We start from the raw sequence: 18,679 nt of genomic DNA on the forward strand, positions 1-18,679 counted from the left end.
AATGCTCTTCTATTGCTCTTGAAATTCTTAAGAATTTTTAAGTAACGTGTCCTGCATTTTAATTTTGCACTGGGACCTGTAATTACACAGCTAGTCCTGGATTGACTCAAAGCACAAAGGTAGACCAATTTTAACACAAGAGTATATGAAAAATTCAAATTTCACATTGTAATCTTTAAGAAACTATCATCTGTCAACTTTGGGCATATTATAAAAAAAATTCACAATTTTCTGAAAAGGCTATTAAAATACTCCTTTCCCCAACTACATATGAGGCCAGATGTTTCCATACACTTTAACCAAAACCACATATAGTAGTTTCACATTTTCAGTGGTTTTTGCTTACTGTGGTTTCAGTTACCCATGGTCAACCTTGGTGCAAAAATATTAAATGGAAAATTCCAGAAATAAGAAAATAACAATTTTAAAATTGCATGCTATTCTGAGTAGCATGATGAAATCTTATACCATCCTGCTCCATCCAGCCAGGCTGTGAATCATGGCTTTCTGCAGCATGTACCCACTGTATGCACTATCTGCCCATTAGTTACTTAATAGCCATGTTAGCCACCCAATCAACTGTTATTATAGAATACTGTTACAATTATTATTTTTATTGTTGTTAATCTCTTACTATTCCTAGTTTATAAATTAAACCTTTATTATAGTGTATATAGGAAAAAAGAAGTATATACACAGGGTTTGGTGTTATCCTGTATCAGGTATTCACTGAGGATTTGGAACATTTCCCCTGCATAAGGTGATCTGGAGTTATTGTATCTCAATAGATTACATGCAAAAGCAGATATTAAAATCCAACCTTTTTCTATTAAGCTGGATGTTAAATTGATCTGTAAAAATGTAAAACGATGATACTCTTCCAACATTTAAAAAAAAGTTTTTTTTTTTGTTTTTTTAGTTGTAGATGGACACAATACCTTTATTTATGTGGTGCTGAGGATTAAACCCCCTGCCTCACACATGCAAGGCAAGTGCTCTACCACTGAGCTACAACCCCAGCCCCAACATTTTTAAGTTATTTTTTTATAAAAATGTTTTAAGACACATGAATTTTTAAAAGCAGTATTTTAATTTTGCAACTTTAATTTCTATTTAATAAATATCAATATGCAAAAGCTGTCTTTGGGTCTTTCATTTTAAAGAGTCCTGAGAACAAAAATGAGAGCTGCTGAATAGTGATGCATGAAAAAACACTGAAAACAAGAACTCCTACCGCATTTCAATCATCATGTCTTCAAGTAACTCTGATGAATCCCTGCTATAGATTCGGATGTAGAATTGACTTGGAGAGATGATATATTCCACAAAGACACCCACGAGGGTACTGGTATCTAATGGTGGAAGTCTGCATAATTTCTTCTCCTGTACAGCATCTGGTGGGATATCATGATTTGCCATTGCCAAGCTGAGCTGTGATCTGCTTATTCCTACTTGCTATAAGTTAAAAGAAAGAAATCAAAGAAGCCATAATAAATCTTTGGGTGACATTTCAAACCCCATGACATTTCTCAAAGTATATTTCATTAGTTGCTTTTATCAGAATCACCTGAGAAATTGTACAAATTCACATTCAGGCTAGATTTACTGATTCAGAATACTTGAGAATGAGGCTCACAATTGTGCACTTAAAAAAAATTCCACAGGTGACATGTTAAAATATGAATATGTTACCTTCTGATGTTAGGAAAAGAGTTAAGAAGTGCTATGCAAATGCCCTATTAAAACATGACAACATGGGGCTAGGGTTGTGGTTCAGTGGTAAAGCACTTGCCTGGCACGTGAAAGGCCCTGGGTTTGATACTCAGCATCGCATATAAATAAATAAATAAATAAATAAATATTCAACCCTACCAACAGTGAAAGGTAATTTTAAGTCTAGATTAAATTTCAGACTAGTCTTCCAATCAAAAATAGGATTGTGCAAATACTTCTAAAATATACTATTTTCCTCTAGGCCTTCCTATTGTCCTCCAGAATATAGCAAGCTCTGAAATTTTTGTCATTCCATGAAAGGAGCCAGGTACAGAGGGGACATGAAGAACAATGACTACTTCCTTAGTAACAATAACAAAAGGAATAGGAGATGAGAACAAAAAAAAAAAAAATTGTGTGTGAAGATGCAATAACAGAAGGGTTAAAAAATAAAAAGACCCCAATAACTGAGGCTGAGTGCAAAGGAGATGTGTAGCAGCTGTTGAGGCACAGAGTCAAACAGCTCCTCTGCTGTCCCTTCTGAAGCCCCTGAGGATTTTCTAGCCCACACTTCCAAACACAGGAAGACAGACAGTGATATCATCATAAGAGAACTATCCAATCTCAAAACCATCTGAAAACTTTAAAATAAAAACTGAGGGAAAACTAGTTACATAAATGACTGAAAAAATACTGTATAAGGGGACTTTGGACCAAAGAACTGGTCTTTTCAAGAAATGATGTACCTAGAGACAGGATTTTTCTAAAAGGAATTCTGGTTTAATGAGACATTTGGTTACTTTTCATAATGCTGAATCTGCACTGTGCAGGGTCTTTAACCCTCACTCACCAGCTGCAAAGGCTTTACCACCAGATTAGGCTTCTTATAAATCTTCTGTTCTGGTTCTTTATGGTTTTTCAAAGGGCAATCCCACACAGTCTCCTTGACAGCAGCAGTAGACAGTGAATTTCTAGGGGGACTGAAGACACAAGCTTTGGCTTCCATTTTCTTTTCTGGTTGAACTAAACATGAATTTCTGACTGCTGAAATAGCTCCATCTGAAATGGCCAACAGAATCACCTGTGCATATTTGCTACAATAATGGTACGATTGTTAATAAGCATCTTCTATGTGCCAGGCACTAGAGATGATGATAAATGAGAAATACTAACCTGTCCTTTTAGACCTTTCCATGTTGCAAGATATAAGAGAAGGTTCGAGATGAGAATAAGTCCTGTTTTTCTGTGTGTGCTGGACAAGGAGAGCATATAGTCTGGCAATGCTTCTTAAACTCTGGTGAATGGCTTCATTTTTCAACATCCTGATTTCAATTTATTTCTTGTTCTAATTAAGCTCAGATATTCATTGTTGTTTATGTATAATATACATGGCTATTTAATATTCCAAAAGGATTCCTTAATTCCTAGGTATTCTCAAGTCAATCACAAACTTTGTTCAGATTTATATATGATGACTACAAGTGATTGGCACATTAAAACAGACTGAAGACAGACCTATAATCACAGAGGCTCCTAAAGAAACTCAAAAGTACAGAAAGATGTGGGTACAAAAATATTTATCATGGGGCTGAGGATGCAGCTCAGTGTAAAGTACTTGCCTAGCATGTGTGAGGCCCTAGCACCATAAGAAATGGAAAAAAAAAAAAAAAAAAAAAAAAGTTTACTACTATACATCTTACAATGGTAAAAATGGGAACAATCTAAATGTCCATCAATAGGAGACTGGTTCAATGAATTATAGTTACATAAAATAATTATATGTAGTCAAAAATCAACTTGTACATACTAATATGAAAAAAATCCACAATACATGAAGTATGAAAAGGATTTATACAATATTTATACAATACTGTTTTGTGAAAGAAAAATTATATATGTGATAATTTGCATTATAAAGAAAATGTCCAGAAATATACACACTAAAACTATTAACATTAGTTACTTCTGTATTGTTGGAATGGTTTAAAAAAATTTTTTTGTGAAAAAAATATAGCTATGCTTAAACACACTGAAAAAAAATCTGAAAGAATATGTAAAAATCCTAACAGCATTATTTCCAGGATGTTAAAATAATGAGAAATGCCTACTTTCTACTTTCTATTCACTTGTGCTGTTTGAATACTTTTTAAATGAACATGAGTTCTTTTAACAATCAAAAAAACCAATAATGGTATTTACATTTTGGGAATGTGGCTGTCCATCAAAACCATTTGTAGAAGCTTATACAAATCCAAGTATCATATTGTTATGTTAGTTCTGCAAAATGTTACCGTTGGGGAAACTGAGTAAAGGATACACGGGATCTTTCTGTATTGTCTTATAACTACATGTGAATCTACAGTTAGCTCAATAAAAAATTTTTTAAAAAGTTTAAGCCAAAAAGAAAAACAAAAATCAAGTGCCCAAAATGCAATGTGATATCCTGGAGTAGAGACAGAAACAGAAAAAAGACATTTTTGGAAAAATTGGCAATAGAATCTGGAGTTTAGTTAGTAACAATGTGCCAATGTTAATGTCTTAGCTCTGACAATTATATTACAGTAGTATAAGATATTAATATTAGGGGAAAATGGATGAAAAGAATATCGGAACTTTGTACTACCTTTGCAATTTTTCCATAAGCCTAAAATTATCCCCAAATATTTATTTAGAAAATGCATGAGGGGTTCTGAATGTATACCCATTTATTCTGAATCTCCATGTCATTCTAGAATGCTTTTAATATATGGCCAAAGTTAACTACTTAACTATCAGACCATTTATTCAGAAAATTCTTTTCAGAATTATCAAAAAATTCATTTATTTATGGCACTGGGGACTGAACCCAGGGACGCTTAACCACTGAGTTACATCCCTATCCCTTTTTATTTTTTGAGATAGAGCCTCACTAAGTTGCTTCAGATCTTGCTAAATTGCTGAGGCTGGCCTTGAACTTGCAATCTTCCTATCCCAGCCTGAGTTGCTGGGATTACAGGTGTATGCCACCATGTCTAGCACAGTGAATTAATTTAAAAAACTCAGAGGCGGAGGCAGGAGGATCATAAGTTGAGGCACTCCTGGGCAACCTGGCAAGACCTTGACTCAAAATGAAATTTTTAGAAAGGGTTAGGGATGTAGTTCAGGGGTAGAATGCTCCTCAGGTCAATCTCCACCAAGAAAAAAAAAATCAATTCATTTTTTAAATTAATAACACAGTTAACCTTATTACAATAAATACCACCAGAAAGGAGATCATCATATACAAAACATTTTATGGGTAATACATGATGTGTCTGGTTGACGTAATTATAAAGATGGCTCTTCCCTAGCCAATGCTTCCTTTCCCCCTGTCCTTACAAAGACAATTACAAATGAGGTTTGCATTACACTGTGAGTCAACTTACCAGGTTGTACAGGCCTCATATCAGCATCAAACACTAGCAAGTCTTGTTCTCCTTCCCTGAATTCAACACGGAGAATGTCACTAAGAGCTCCAACAAGTTCTGTCACGTTTAAAAAGCCCAATTTTTTTGGCGAAAGCTGCTCTTTAAAAACTGCCTGTCATAAAAATTATGAAAAACATTAGATAACAGAAATAAAATGTGTACAGATACTCTTGGACAATGCTTTAATTTCAATTTAGCCAAACTAAAATTTTAAGGTTCTGTGAACTTGGGTGTAAATCTGTATTTCATACCAGCATAATATAAAAGAGGTTAATAATCGCTCGCCATAAACTTCTAGGCCAAAGTCAAGCTCCCTTGAGAATACATGGTAAACAGAAGTGAAAGTTAGGCGAACTTTTTACCTCTCATTTTTAACAATATTTGATTATAAAGCAAATGTCTTTGCAGGTGGGAAATGCACAAAATTACAAAACTCATAATAAGCCTATTGTTATTACATTTTTCAGAGAAAGAATATTTGTGAACATTTTCAACATGCAGAATTGGTATTACTATTGAAAATATTTTCTTAAATTTTATTATTTAACCTTAGAAGGGAAATAAGCAGGTTTCTACCAGTGTGTTTCCTGTAGTATACAGTTTGATTTTACTGCCTTGGTATAGAAGAAAAGTCATACCAAATAAAGAAGAGGAGAGAAAATACAGGATATCACACTAGTTTTGGTTAAAACTGCACAGAGAACTGGTAAGTTTTCCCTTATCAAAAGACCTACCATTAAAATGCTCAAATTCTTAATTCAACTTTTATCTCCTGAACCATGATACAGCAATAGAACAAGGGTCATTAATATCACATTTATAGCACCCATGAGCATTCCAAAGGAAAAAGAACTGATAGAGAATTGGGCAGGAGTGGTGGCAAAGTAGAGTCAATCTCTCTATTCTTTGTACATTGTATCTTTTTGGGGCGGGGTTGAACTCAGGGGTACTCCACCACTGAGTCACATCCCCAGTCCTATTTTGTATTTTGTTTAGAGACAGGGTCTCAGTGAGTTGCTTAGCACCTCACTTTTGCTGAGGATGGCTTTGAGCTTGAGATCTTCCTGCCTCAGCCTCCTGAGCGGCTAGTATTACAGGCATGCACCACTGCACCTGGTCTGTACATTGTATCTTAAGGCTTCTTTTCATGTTCATTAGTCCTTAATGTTTAGTTTGTTTGTTTGTTTTTAACCCTAAGTGTCTAGGACTATGGAAATACAATTCAATTGAACCTAAGACTAAGTTGGGACAATTTTTTTTAAATGTTAACTAATTTTTTGAATAGGTAACATATTCAAAAGGTTCAAGAAGGTATATTGCAAAGCAGACTCCACCTCAACCTCAATTCTTCAGTCACTCAGCAGTCACCTCCTGGAAATAACTATAATCACCAGTTATATGTGCAACTTTCCAGAAATTGCGAAAACGTGAACATGCTTTAATATAAGATTATGTACAGCATATGCATCTTGTCTTTTGCTGTTAATAGAGATATTAGTTTCATACTAGTACATAAAAAAGTTGTTTTTGCTCTATGAGCCTGAGAATCAGTTTCTTTTGATAGGACACCTGAGTTGATTCACTGATGTGACAGATAATATTTTATATATGCTTTCTGCTTTATTGACTCCCAACTACAGGCAATGAAGAATTGATACATTTCTACTCCCACTCTTACTTCCTTTTCATCCCCATTCAACTTTACTTCCATTATTTTTCCTTAGCATTTAGATTTATGCCTTCAAAGCTATGTATACATCCTATTACATGTCCTATTACATGATTTTGTTTCCCTACTGTCTGAAGTGTGCAGATGAAAAACTCATAGTGAGAACGCTATTTCCTATACTGGCAACTGGATAAGACTCATGCCTTTGATAAGACTGTAAATGATCCTGTGTGTTCTACAAAGGCACACAATGTCTGGTTCTCTCTTTGGTGTTCTTAGGGATCATTACTCATCAGTACCTAATCCATTATTTTATGGAGATCTTTAATAGAGTTATTCTAGCAATTCTTTTTCATTATTTAGTTGGAATAGTTTAATAAGGATAATGCTTCCCCTCATTTGCTATTGGTTACCCAGTCATATAATTTCATTTAGAAAAATCAGGATAAGTGATTAAATTTATCATTTTTCAAAAAGAGTGGCTTTCTATCAACTTCCATGTTAACCAATTAGTTTTTTAATATCATATAAACTCATGGAATTAAATATATTTGGTGGGCTTTAAGTCATTGCAATTATTATCCTATTAAAGCCTGAAATAACTCTTCAATTGGACTTGTAAGCCCTTTTGATATAAACCTTGTCTTTAGCAGTTTCCTTGTTGGTCTGCTATGACAAAATGTTCTAGTCTTGATTTATGCAATTAGAATACACTTGTATATACTATTACAACTATCTCATAATTATTAATTTGCTTTGTACCACATCATATAACAATGATTTCAGAGTAAGATTACCATCAATATAATAATATGCTCACCCTGTCTTCTCCTCCATTTAATTTTATGTATGTGTTCATAAGAGTATCTAGCCATTTTATATCTTCTCCTAACTTTTCATTTGGTTTTGGTTCTGGAAGTTGCACTAAATGTCGGTCCTTCTATTAATAGATGACATTGATGACTCCAGTTATTTTAATTATTTGAAGTTCACTCTCTAGAAGATGTCTTGGGAAGAGTTCAAGGGAACAACAGCTCTTAAATTCTTGCCTGGTTGTAGTTTGGCTCTCTACAGTTGAGTCAGTGTTACTAGCTATAAAATTCTTGGCTCACATTTTCTTTCCTTGAATATTTGAAATATGTTACTTTTCTCTAGCAAAACAATGATGTAAAATGTCTAAGTTACTTGCTCTTTTGGTTTTAAATGGTCAAAGGAGTTTTTTCCTTTTTCTTTGAAGTTCACCAATAGACTTCAATAATGTTGGTTATTTTAGGTTGATGATCTAAGCATGCAGTGTGCTCTTTCAATATAGAGTTCCAAATCCTTCATTTCAGCAAAGTTTACTTGAATTGGTTTTTGGTATTCTATTCTTGGGCATTATTATTCATATGTTAACTTTCCTTTGCCTGTTTCCAGTACCTGCTACTTTTTCTTATATTGTTATCTTTTCTTGTTCTTATTAATAACATTTTTCTTATAAAAATTTAAAACAGAAAAAGGTTAAAGAATTGGACAGTAAACTCCATCACCCAAATTATAGGATTATACTTTTGATCATCTATGCACCCATCCATCAATTCACCTTTTTACGTATTTCAAAGTAACCTACAGATACCAGTACTCTCTATGCTTTTACCCCTGAAGTACATCAGCATGTTCGTCCATTTTCTAGAATTCAAAATCTGTTGACTTTTTATAAAATTCATGTATAGTGAAATGCATAGAACTTAAGTTTACCATTCAATTAGCTTCAATACATAAAGAACTGTGCAACTTTAACCCCTATTCAAGATACAGAATACTTCCCTCATCTCGAAGTTCCCTTCTGAGTCATCCCTAGAGGCAGACACTCCTGCACAATAAATCAGTTCTGATGTCTTCAGCAGCAAGTGTTTTTAAGATTCATCCCGGTTGGTTAATGTATCAGCAGTTTGTTTTGTATTAATGGTAAATAGTTTGTCATTGTCCAAATGAATCATGATTTATTTACTCCATTAAATGGATAATAGGGTTATTTGAAGTACAAAGCTATTAAGAGTTATCACGCAAGCCTTCCTTGGCGAGACAGATTTTGAATAAATATCTGGGAATGTGATTCTAGGTTCACAGGATACATACATACTTAAAAGAAACTCTTAGAGCATAGTTATATCACTAAGTGCACAAAAATGCCTCTCAATCTGTTACACAGAATGTTAGTTATGCTGGAGAATACCTCATGCCTAGTTTTATGAAAATTCTATCTGCATATTTATGTGGTTTTTCAACATTTGCATTTATCAATTGCTCATATCTGCATTTGTGAAGTGTCTACTCAAATCTTCTGGGCTTTAAAAAACACTGAGTGGTTTTCTATTATGGACCTGCAGAAGGTTAACATTACAGATATGTCCTTTTAAAAAAAATTTTGCTCTTTTTAGACATACATGACAGTAGAGGGTATTTTGACAGGTTATACATACATATAACATTCTAATTAAGATCCCATTCTTATGGTTTAAATGAGGTGGAGGAGTTTCACTGGTGTGTATTCATATATGAACATAGGAAAGTTATGTCCTATTCATTCTACTGTCTTTCCTATTCTCAACCCCCCTCCCTTCCCTTCATCCCCCTTTGTCTAATCCACTGAAATTCTATTCTTCCCTCCCCGCTTATTGTGTGTTAGCACCTGTGTATCAGAGAGAACGTTCGGTCTTTGTTTTTTGGGGATTGGCTTATTCCACTTAGCATGATAGTCTCCAGCTCCATTCATTTACTGGCAAAAGTCATAAAGTCATTCTTTTTATGGCCAAGTAATAGTTCATCGAGTACATATAGCACATTTCCTTTATCCTTTCATTTGTTGAAGGGCACCTAGGTTAGTTCCATAGCTTATTATGAATTGAGCTGCTATAAACATGGATGTGGCTGCATCACTGTAGTATGCTGATTTTAAATCCTTTGGGCATATACCAAGAAGTAGGATCATTGGGTCAAATGGTGGGTCCATTCCAAGTTCTCTGAGGAATCTCCATACTGCTTTCCATAGTGGCTGCACCAATTTGCAGTCTCACCAGTTTTTTTTTCCTTTGGTGTGTCTGTGTGTGTGTGTGTGTGTGTGTGTGTGTGTGTGTGTGTGTTAGAATGTAAATATTTATCCCTAGGCTATGATCTGCTTATTCGCTTTGAAAAGGGAGCTCTTAAATTGAAACTAATTTTGATGCAGTTTATCAATGTTCTCTTAAATAAGTATTACTTTCTGTGTCCTAAAAAACCTTTGCTTGGTTGTAAGTTCTCTTCTAGAAGTTCGAGTTTTAATTTTTTCATTCAGGTATATGACATATTTTGAATTTTCGCACAGTGAGTTTGGAAACAACGTTTGTATTTTTCCCCTTGCATTTGGCTGTTCCAGCATCATTTACTGAAACTTTCCTATCCCCACTGAATTACCTTGGCACCTGTTATGGATCCTGAAGGTCCCCCACAAGCTCACATGTTGAAACTCTTGATCCTTAGTGCAACAGTGTTCAAATGTGGGCCTTTGGGCAGTGATTGGATCATGAGGGCTCGCTCTGACCCCATAAATGGATTCACAGCTTAATGGGTTTGGGGGAAGGAGTTCTTTAAAAAAAAAAAAAAAAAAAAAAAAGCAAGCTGTCTGTCTGTCTCCTGGTCACCATGAGCCAAGAGCTTTCCTCTGCCTCGTGCTTCCACGATCATGCACTGCCTCCATGCAGGGCCTGAAGGGAACCATGCCCACCAATTAGACTGAAACCTCTGAAACCTTGAGTCAAATTAAATCTTTCCTCCTTCAGTTGATTTTTCTCAGATATTTTGTCACAATGATGCAAAGCTGACTAACATAGCACCAGTCCAGAAAAAAAAAAAAAAATCACTTGGGGGTTGGGGTTGTGGCTCAGTGGTGGAGGAGCACTAGGTTCAATCCTCAGCACCACATAAAAATAACAAAAGTATTGTGTCCATCTACAACTAAAAAAAATGTTTAAATATTGCTTCAGTTCAAAATGGTGGATTTTCTAAGGACAGACATTTGTGGATTTGTAAGAGGAATAAGTAAGAGGAATTATGATGGGGATTATACTGAATCTATTAATGATAATATTTAGTCTTCTCATCCATAAGCATGTTATAGTTCTCCATTTAAATCTTCAACTTCTGTCAGAAATGTTTGGTAATTTTCAGTATAGATGTCTTGACAATTTATTAATGTTTCTTTTGTTGAACTAATTTCCAAGTATTTGACACTATTGTAAACAGAATCTTTATAATTTTTACTTTCCAATTTTTTGCTTATATACGGAAATACAATCAGATTTTGCATGTTATATGTTTGACCTTAATAAATTCACTAACTAGTTTCAGTAGTTTTTTCAGAATTTATTCCTATATTCTATAAAGACAGTCGTATTTTACAGAAAGACAGTTTTAATTCTTTGTCTTATATTGGTTAGGACTACCAGTGCAATGTTGAATTGAAGCAATGAAATTGGACACTCTTGTCTTCTGTCTTGAAATGTATCTCACAAATTTTGACACTATTTTCATTAGAAATTTTATACAATTTCCCCTGTAATTTCATCTGTATTAAATTTAGAAGAATGCAGTTTAACTTCCAAATGTCTATAGGGTTCTTTTTTAAAAAATGTATTTTTAGTTGTAGATGGACACAGTAACTTTTATTTCTTAATGTGGGGCTGAGGATGGAACCTAGTGCCTTACATGCGCTAGGCAAGCAGCTCTGCCCAAGTCATCACACCAGCATCTATGGGGTTCTTGAGAGACTTATTATGTTGACTTATAATTAAATTCCATCATAACCTTAGAATACAACTTGGTAAAATTTTAATATTTTGAAATTTGATTTATTTCATTATAGCCAACTATATGGTCTATCTTGGCAAAAGTTCCACGTGTAGCTGAACAGAATGTGTATTCTTCAGTTGTTGGGTATAGTGTTCCATAAAAGTCATATAGATCAAGATGGTAGAAAGCATCAGCTTTTCAAGGTTTTCTTCAGTGGGGGGCATATGGAGATTGAACCCAGGGGTACTCCACATCTCCAACCCTGTTCATTTTGAGATGGTCTCGTTAATTGCTCAGGATGGCCTCAACCTTGAGATTCTCCTGCTCCCCCAGTAGCTGGGATTACAGGTATATGCCATGTACCCAGCTGATTTTCTATTTCTTCATTTTTTTTAGCCATTTGACCAATTGTTGGGAAGAGAATTTTAAAATCTCCAACTACATTTATGGAACTCTTAATTCTGTCAAACTTTAGAGAATTTTTAAAGTCTCTACTAGGTGAATTCACATTTATGATTGTTTTGTCTTTCTGAAGAACTGGCCCTTTACCCTGATGGAACGTGTCCATCTCCAATAAAGCAGGTTTTAAGCCAAATGTGTTACCTGAAGTTATTTCAGTTACTTCGGTTCTTCTATATTGCTTATGTATCTTTCTCATCTTTTACTCTGAGCCAATCTATCCTCACACTTATGATGTGTGTCTTGTAGAGAGCATGCAGTTGCATTTTGCTTTCCACAGTCTCATGATTTCCATATTTTAATTGTAGTAGTGAGTCCATTTTCACTTATGAATATAACTGAATTTAAAATTAATTTCAGTTGATTCCAACTGTATTTTGTTCCTGGTTCCTCCTTCCCTGACTTTGCTTACATTTACTGCATATTTTATACAATTGCATTTAATGCATCTACTGGATTTATGCTATAACTCAGCATTTTAATAATTGTTCTAGGTATTGCAGTGCGCATCCTTAACTTCTCAGGCTTATTGTACCATCTCACATAAAGCCTAAGGACCTTGCAATTCTAGAGTTCCATATTCTGCCCTCACTCATTATGCTGTTGCATGATATGGTGGTGTATTATATCTTTAAGTTAAAACACAATTATATATTATCACCTTTGCATTAAATAGTCATTTTAATTGATGAAAGAAAGCATATTTTTAGACATATTATATCCTTTATTCTTCAGTTCTACCTGAAGGTTCAAGTTCCAATCTGGCATCATTTCCTGCAGCCTGAGGTCCATTCTTCAGCATCTCTTTATAGTGCAGGTGTGTTTACAATGACCTATTTTTGATTATCTGAACATACCTTATTTTTACCTTCATTCTTGATATCACTGAATATAAAATCAAGAATGTGCAATGAGGTATTGTTTTTCCACATTCCCCACCAACACTTGGAATTGTCAGATATTAAGAATAAATCCACTTGAATTCCAAAGATGTTATCACCAAGTGGTAAAAAGACCCCTTTTATACATAATCAAGTATGTATCCTTAACTCTTGTATTGAAGAAAAAGACACTAAAATACAAAACAATGTGTAGGTGTTAAGAGTATAAATTTGAGGGATCCAAGGAATAGCAACATAATTTCTATCAAAAGAAATGTAAGCCACAGAAAAAAACTTACCTCAAACTCTCCAAGAAGTTTAGAAATTAACAAACCCTCTGGAAACTTAGATACAACCTAATGAAAAGAAAACGAAGTACAACATAGAATTGAAATGCTAGGAGACAAAATGTTTAAAATAAGACAGTATAAAGCTTAATAGTAACAAAGGCAAAAATAACATGATTCAATGAATTAATCACACATTGCTTTTGTTAAAAAAATGTTTTGCGATATTTAAAAAGCATTATAAAAAAGCAATTCCTAACATTTCCAGAGTTGAGAATCATTATTACATAATCTACAATGCCATAACTCCCATGAAGTTCATTTCTTTAGCCCAGCTAATATCTTTATGTTCAGCTCACATACACTTAATATTCTGCATTAATAGTCAAGCATTTTAATTATAAGAAATCAATGGATGCTATAGAAATTTTCAGAAAATACAGTTAAGCAAAGATAAAATAACCATAAATAGCCACTATTACCTATATTCTCATAAAAACATTTATGTTTATATAAAAACAAGGTTAAAGTTTATATAACCATTTTTTAAAATGTCATGCCATAGACATTATTCTACATCAGTAAACATGGATAAATGGGCTACACGTTTTTCAAAATATTCAAGGTACCTGAATGTATTGATCTGTTTATGACCATTTATTTTTCATTAACACAAAAATTGCAATGATTAACCTCATACTTGCATTCTGCACATTTATTTACTGATTTTTTTTTTTTTTTTAGGATAAATCCCTAGAAGTGGATCTGTTCAATCTCCAATGCAGCATAAAATTTTGTGTTTTCCTAGATCTTTCTTGATTATATTTTATACAAAATTCTAACTCAAGCTTCAGGAAAAATATATATAAAAAAATTTCAAACTCCCAGAGATAGCCATTGCTGTACACTTCAGAAAGCATGCGTTTGGAACCTGTGTGTGTATGCACACCCACATCACTCACTCTATGAGAATACCATATTCAATACTGATTCTATAAAACCTGATTTTAGAGTTCAAAAACATGAAGGAGAATTCCAGTTAGCTAAGAAAGATATACACAAGCTTTCTTACAAGCCACATGATATTCCCTACACTATGTGGATAATTTAACCAATGCTTTATCAATGAACATTTAATTTTTCTCTACTTTTTGGTATCATAAAAGGTCATATTTACTATCCTTGAACAAATAACTATCAGGCATTCAAGTTTCAAAAACAAAAACCCAAAACAGCCTGAATGTACCAGGGATTTTGCATTTCTCCCAGCAAAGTCATGATCCCTGAAATGGGACAGTATAAGGCAGGAAGAGCTGCAATGGAACCTGATCATCCAAATCAGGATTAACGGCTTCCACAGCATCTTAACCGTGTGCACCCTGCAGCCCATGCATAACAGCAAAGAGCTTCACATGCTCATAAGGCAAAACAGATTGGTCAAGGACATGAACATGGATAAATGTTCAAGGACATCACTACAGCCTTTTTAAACAGCCAAGAGTAAAAATAATCCAAATTTAATCCATCATGGATCTCATAAGTGAAAAACAATAAACATAATGGGACACCATACATTATGTGAAATAGTATTTGATGTACATGTAAAACTGAAATTATTAGGATGAAGGGAGGAGGGAAAGGAAGAGAGCATTTGTGGTTGAACTTATATTTTCTAAACTTTACATTAAATTCTTTTTACAAGTGTATACTTTATGTATTTTTTGATTCTAAAAAAATAGCTACTCTATTTGCAATATATTAGAAAAGATCAGGTATAAATATAAACTAATACTTGCAAGCAAATTAAACTCAACCACAAATGATATCTGAATTTATAATCAATTATTCTTGCTTCCAAGAAATATAAAATACTTACAAATTTTATCTTATGTTTTAGTTCTGGATGGATGGTCCCTCCAGGTCCAATTTGTGCAATGACCGATTTGAACGTGTTCTCCAACTATGGGGGGAAAAGTCAAGTCACAGCCCTGTGACTAAGACATACACATAAAAATCAAAGAAAAATCTAAAACAGCATAAAAAGGAAATATCTGTAAAAGGAAATGTCCTTCAACCAAATGGATAAAACACTTCTTAAGAAGTAGCACTGACTTTTCATACCACATAAATATGCAGATAGAATTTTCATGAAACTACACATGAGGAATTCTCCAGCATAACATTCTCTGTAACAGATTGAAAGGGATTTTTGACACTAATTTTCTATTTATAAAAGTATTGGAGTTTTTTTAGTTGTCAATGAAAATATTTTATTTATTATATTGGTGCTGAGAATCAAACCCAGGGCCTCACACATGCCCAGCAAGTGCTCAGTCACTGAGCTACAACCCCAGCCCATTGTTGGAGGTTTATGAAACACATACTTAGTGAACACCTAATGCGGGAGAGACAGAATGAGTAAGTCATAGGTGGGACGCTGGCCCGAAAGGTCAGGAAGGAAAAATTCTTTTGCAGCAACAGATGCAAAGGATGAAAAACAGCAGTGGCACAAAGACTCTGAATGTGAGGCCAGAAGGTAGAAAAGTAACTCCGATAGCCAAAAACAAGGCCTCTCCTAAAAACAGAAGGAAAGAGGAGGGAGATCAGACGACAACAACAACAAAAAAAAAAAAAAAAAAGAAAAAAAAAAAGAAAAAGAAAGAAAGAAAACCCAGAAAAATAAAGTTGAGGAAATAAGGAAAATCTCAGCTTAGATTGGAAGCAGGCAGGAGAGGCCCAAGTTAGGATAGCAAGAGTATGAGTATTTTAGTACAACAAATGAAGCCACTGGCACAGAGACACAATAAAGTTAAAATATGATGCATGGTAGCAAACAGTAGGCTAGAAGCACAGGAGGTGGTGACCAGAGAGCAGAGTACAGTACATTCACATAACCCACGTCTAGTGAACAAAGCAATCAAGTGAGGGAGAGCATGAAGTTATGTTCACTCAGGTCATTACAGTTGACAACTAAATGTAAAATCAGAGAAGTCACAAAGTTATAAAGAAAAATACAAATTACGTGAACTCCTATCACCAAGATACAATCACTATCATATTTTTTCCTCCTCAACTTTCCTTTGGTGGCCTCCCACTTGGACTGTCATTATATAAAACCTGTGTGAAGAAACCTATTTCTTCATCTGAAAAATGAAGATACCATCCATCTCTCAGAGGCTGATGTGAAAACTAGGAGACGAGGCATGCAGAGGGCTAATCATGGCACCCTGTGCACAGTACGAGTTCAGGATGACCCTGCCCTGATCCTCTGTGTGGTAGTGCGCCCCCTGGCAGGATTCACTTCTCTTTTCATCCAGTGTCACTGGTACACATTTAGTAGAAATCCCTCGACATTTTGGCAGCTAGATGGCTTTCTATTTAGCTTCTAAGGCTTAAGTTTTTCCCTAGTTTCATGTTCTCTTGGGCATTTCCATGTGGATCTGAAAAGGGATGTCTATGATTACATCATTAACTTTCATAAAACATCTCAGCTCTAGGTCTTGCTTCTTTACATTTCTTCTCTGTCATAATTCCCTAAACCTGTCCCAGTGAACAAAAAGGAATCTAAACATAACAGTTTTATCATATCCCAACATGCTCTCATCATAACAAGTTATTAAATTATCACTGTGCTAGGTGTTTCAGGGGACAAAGGTAGTCAGCTTTGACAGCATCATTCCTCTTAAGGCAATTACAATTAAGAAGGAAATTAAATATATGTATAAACAGCTACAACCTAAGGATGACTATGGTTAAACGTGCTATTATAGAGAATCCTACTAGGTGCAAAGATGCATGCCTATAATCTCAGTGACTTAGGAGGCAGAGGCAGGAGGATCACTAGTTCAAGGACAACCTCAGTAACTTAGTGAGACTGTCTCAAAATAAAAAAGGGCTGAGGATGTGACTCAGTGGTAAAGTATCCCTGGGTTCAATCCCTGGTACTATCTCCCCCCCCCCCCCCCCACACACACACACAAAAAAAAAAAAAAAAAAAAAAGAAAGAAAAAAAAAGAATCCATCACATGAAATTACAAATACACAGGTAGTCTCATTTTTAGTTCTTTGAAGGATGGGTAAATTTTTGCAGAGATGGTGGAGAAGACACTTTGCAGGTAGAAGGAACTTCATGAAGAAAAATAAATTGCCTGAAGGCACTAGGAAAATTGTAGAAGAGATAACTGGGAAGGTAGATTGAGCACCCTAAAGGCCAAGCTAAGAAGGTTTTTTTGGATTTTTGTTTTTGTTTGTTTGTTTGTTTTTGGATATATTAGGTGAAAACAGAACTGATGCTAGATTTTTTCACAAAGGAGAGCCTTGATCAGAACTGTGATTTGGCAGCAATTAGATCACTGTTTTAGCTAGGATGCTAAGCAAGAGTTTAAACTAGACTGAAGGGAGAATAAGAATGGAAAAAAGATATTACAAGAGGTGAAATACACAGAAACAGGAAAGATGATGGAGGGAAAAGAACTGCCGATTCTCCAGGGATGAATAACAAGATCAGAGAAATATCCTGGAGCCTCAAGTGTTACAGAAACTAAAGGATTTTGAAATACAGAGAACCAAAGGCAGAATAATATTTTTGTGACACATGAAAATTATATGGTATTCAAATTTCAGTTTCCATAGTTTTGATGGAACATAGCCACATTCATTTATATATTATCATGGCTGCTGCAAGGGCAGAGACAAGCTGTTATGACACGTACCATTTGTCCCACAAAGCATCAAGTACTTACTATGTTGCTTGTTAGAGCAAATATTTTCCCATCATAGTTTGAAGTTAACAAAATGATGGGCTCTTAGCTAGAAATGATGCATTTCAAAAAGGTGAAGAAAAAAACATTCAAGCTATGAGTAAATGAAGCTGACTTTAAACTGAATGGGATGGGGGAGTTGCTTGAAAGTCCAGGTAAATAGAGGGAAGTTATGATGTGCAAAAAAAATTAAGAGGACACGAAGAAAGTAATCAAAGGTGGACCTGACAGTGCCTATAGATCAAACACAAGAAACAGGAAACAAATCAAGTAAATGAGATTGAATATTTTAGAAAATTGGGAAGCTATAAAGAAAATATACCATATTCAGAATAAAAGCCTAGAGGACCAGAGAAGAGCTCTGAACAGATATATTTCTCAGAAAAACAAAGACATGAATAGGCAATTAATTAAAAACACCAAATAACCAATAAAAACAAAGTTCAACCTCAAATACTCATTAGCAGTAAGATACTTACCTGTCAAATGAGAAAAAGTTTTAAAACATTCATTTACTTATTTAACAAAAATATACTGAGCATTTAGTATGCTCTTCCCACTATACTGCGTTGAATACTCAGGGATCAATAAACTATATATGCTCTCTGCCCTCATGGAACAGTCTAGTGTGGGGAAACAACAAAAAAAAAACAAATAA

General features: G+C 34.5%; 1 protein-coding gene across 2 annotated transcripts in view; it reads right to left on the minus strand.

Annotated features, from left to right (window-relative positions):
- The window catches only part of TDRD5 (tudor domain containing 5), a gene marked incomplete at its 5' end in the record, with an annotated part of 68,514 nt that overhangs the window by 39,246 nt on the left and 10,589 nt on the right, over positions 1–18,679 (minus strand). For both annotated transcript variants that reach the window (XM_079105923.1, XM_079105922.1), the window contains 5 exons: positions 1,235–1,455; positions 2,564–2,772; positions 5,118–5,271; positions 13,274–13,330; positions 15,138–15,221. In XM_079105923.1, the coding sequence (XP_078962049.1) occupies positions 1,235–1,455; positions 2,564–2,772; positions 5,118–5,271; positions 13,274–13,330; positions 15,138–15,221 (725 nt within the window). The remainder of the gene's footprint in view (positions 1–1,234; positions 1,456–2,563; positions 2,773–5,117; positions 5,272–13,273; positions 13,331–15,137; positions 15,222–18,679) is intronic.

The sequence above is a fragment of the Sciurus vulgaris genome, assembly GCF_902686455.1.
Source record: "Sciurus vulgaris genome assembly, chromosome: 12".
Taxonomy (NCBI): domain Eukaryota; kingdom Metazoa; phylum Chordata; class Mammalia; order Rodentia; family Sciuridae; genus Sciurus; species Sciurus vulgaris.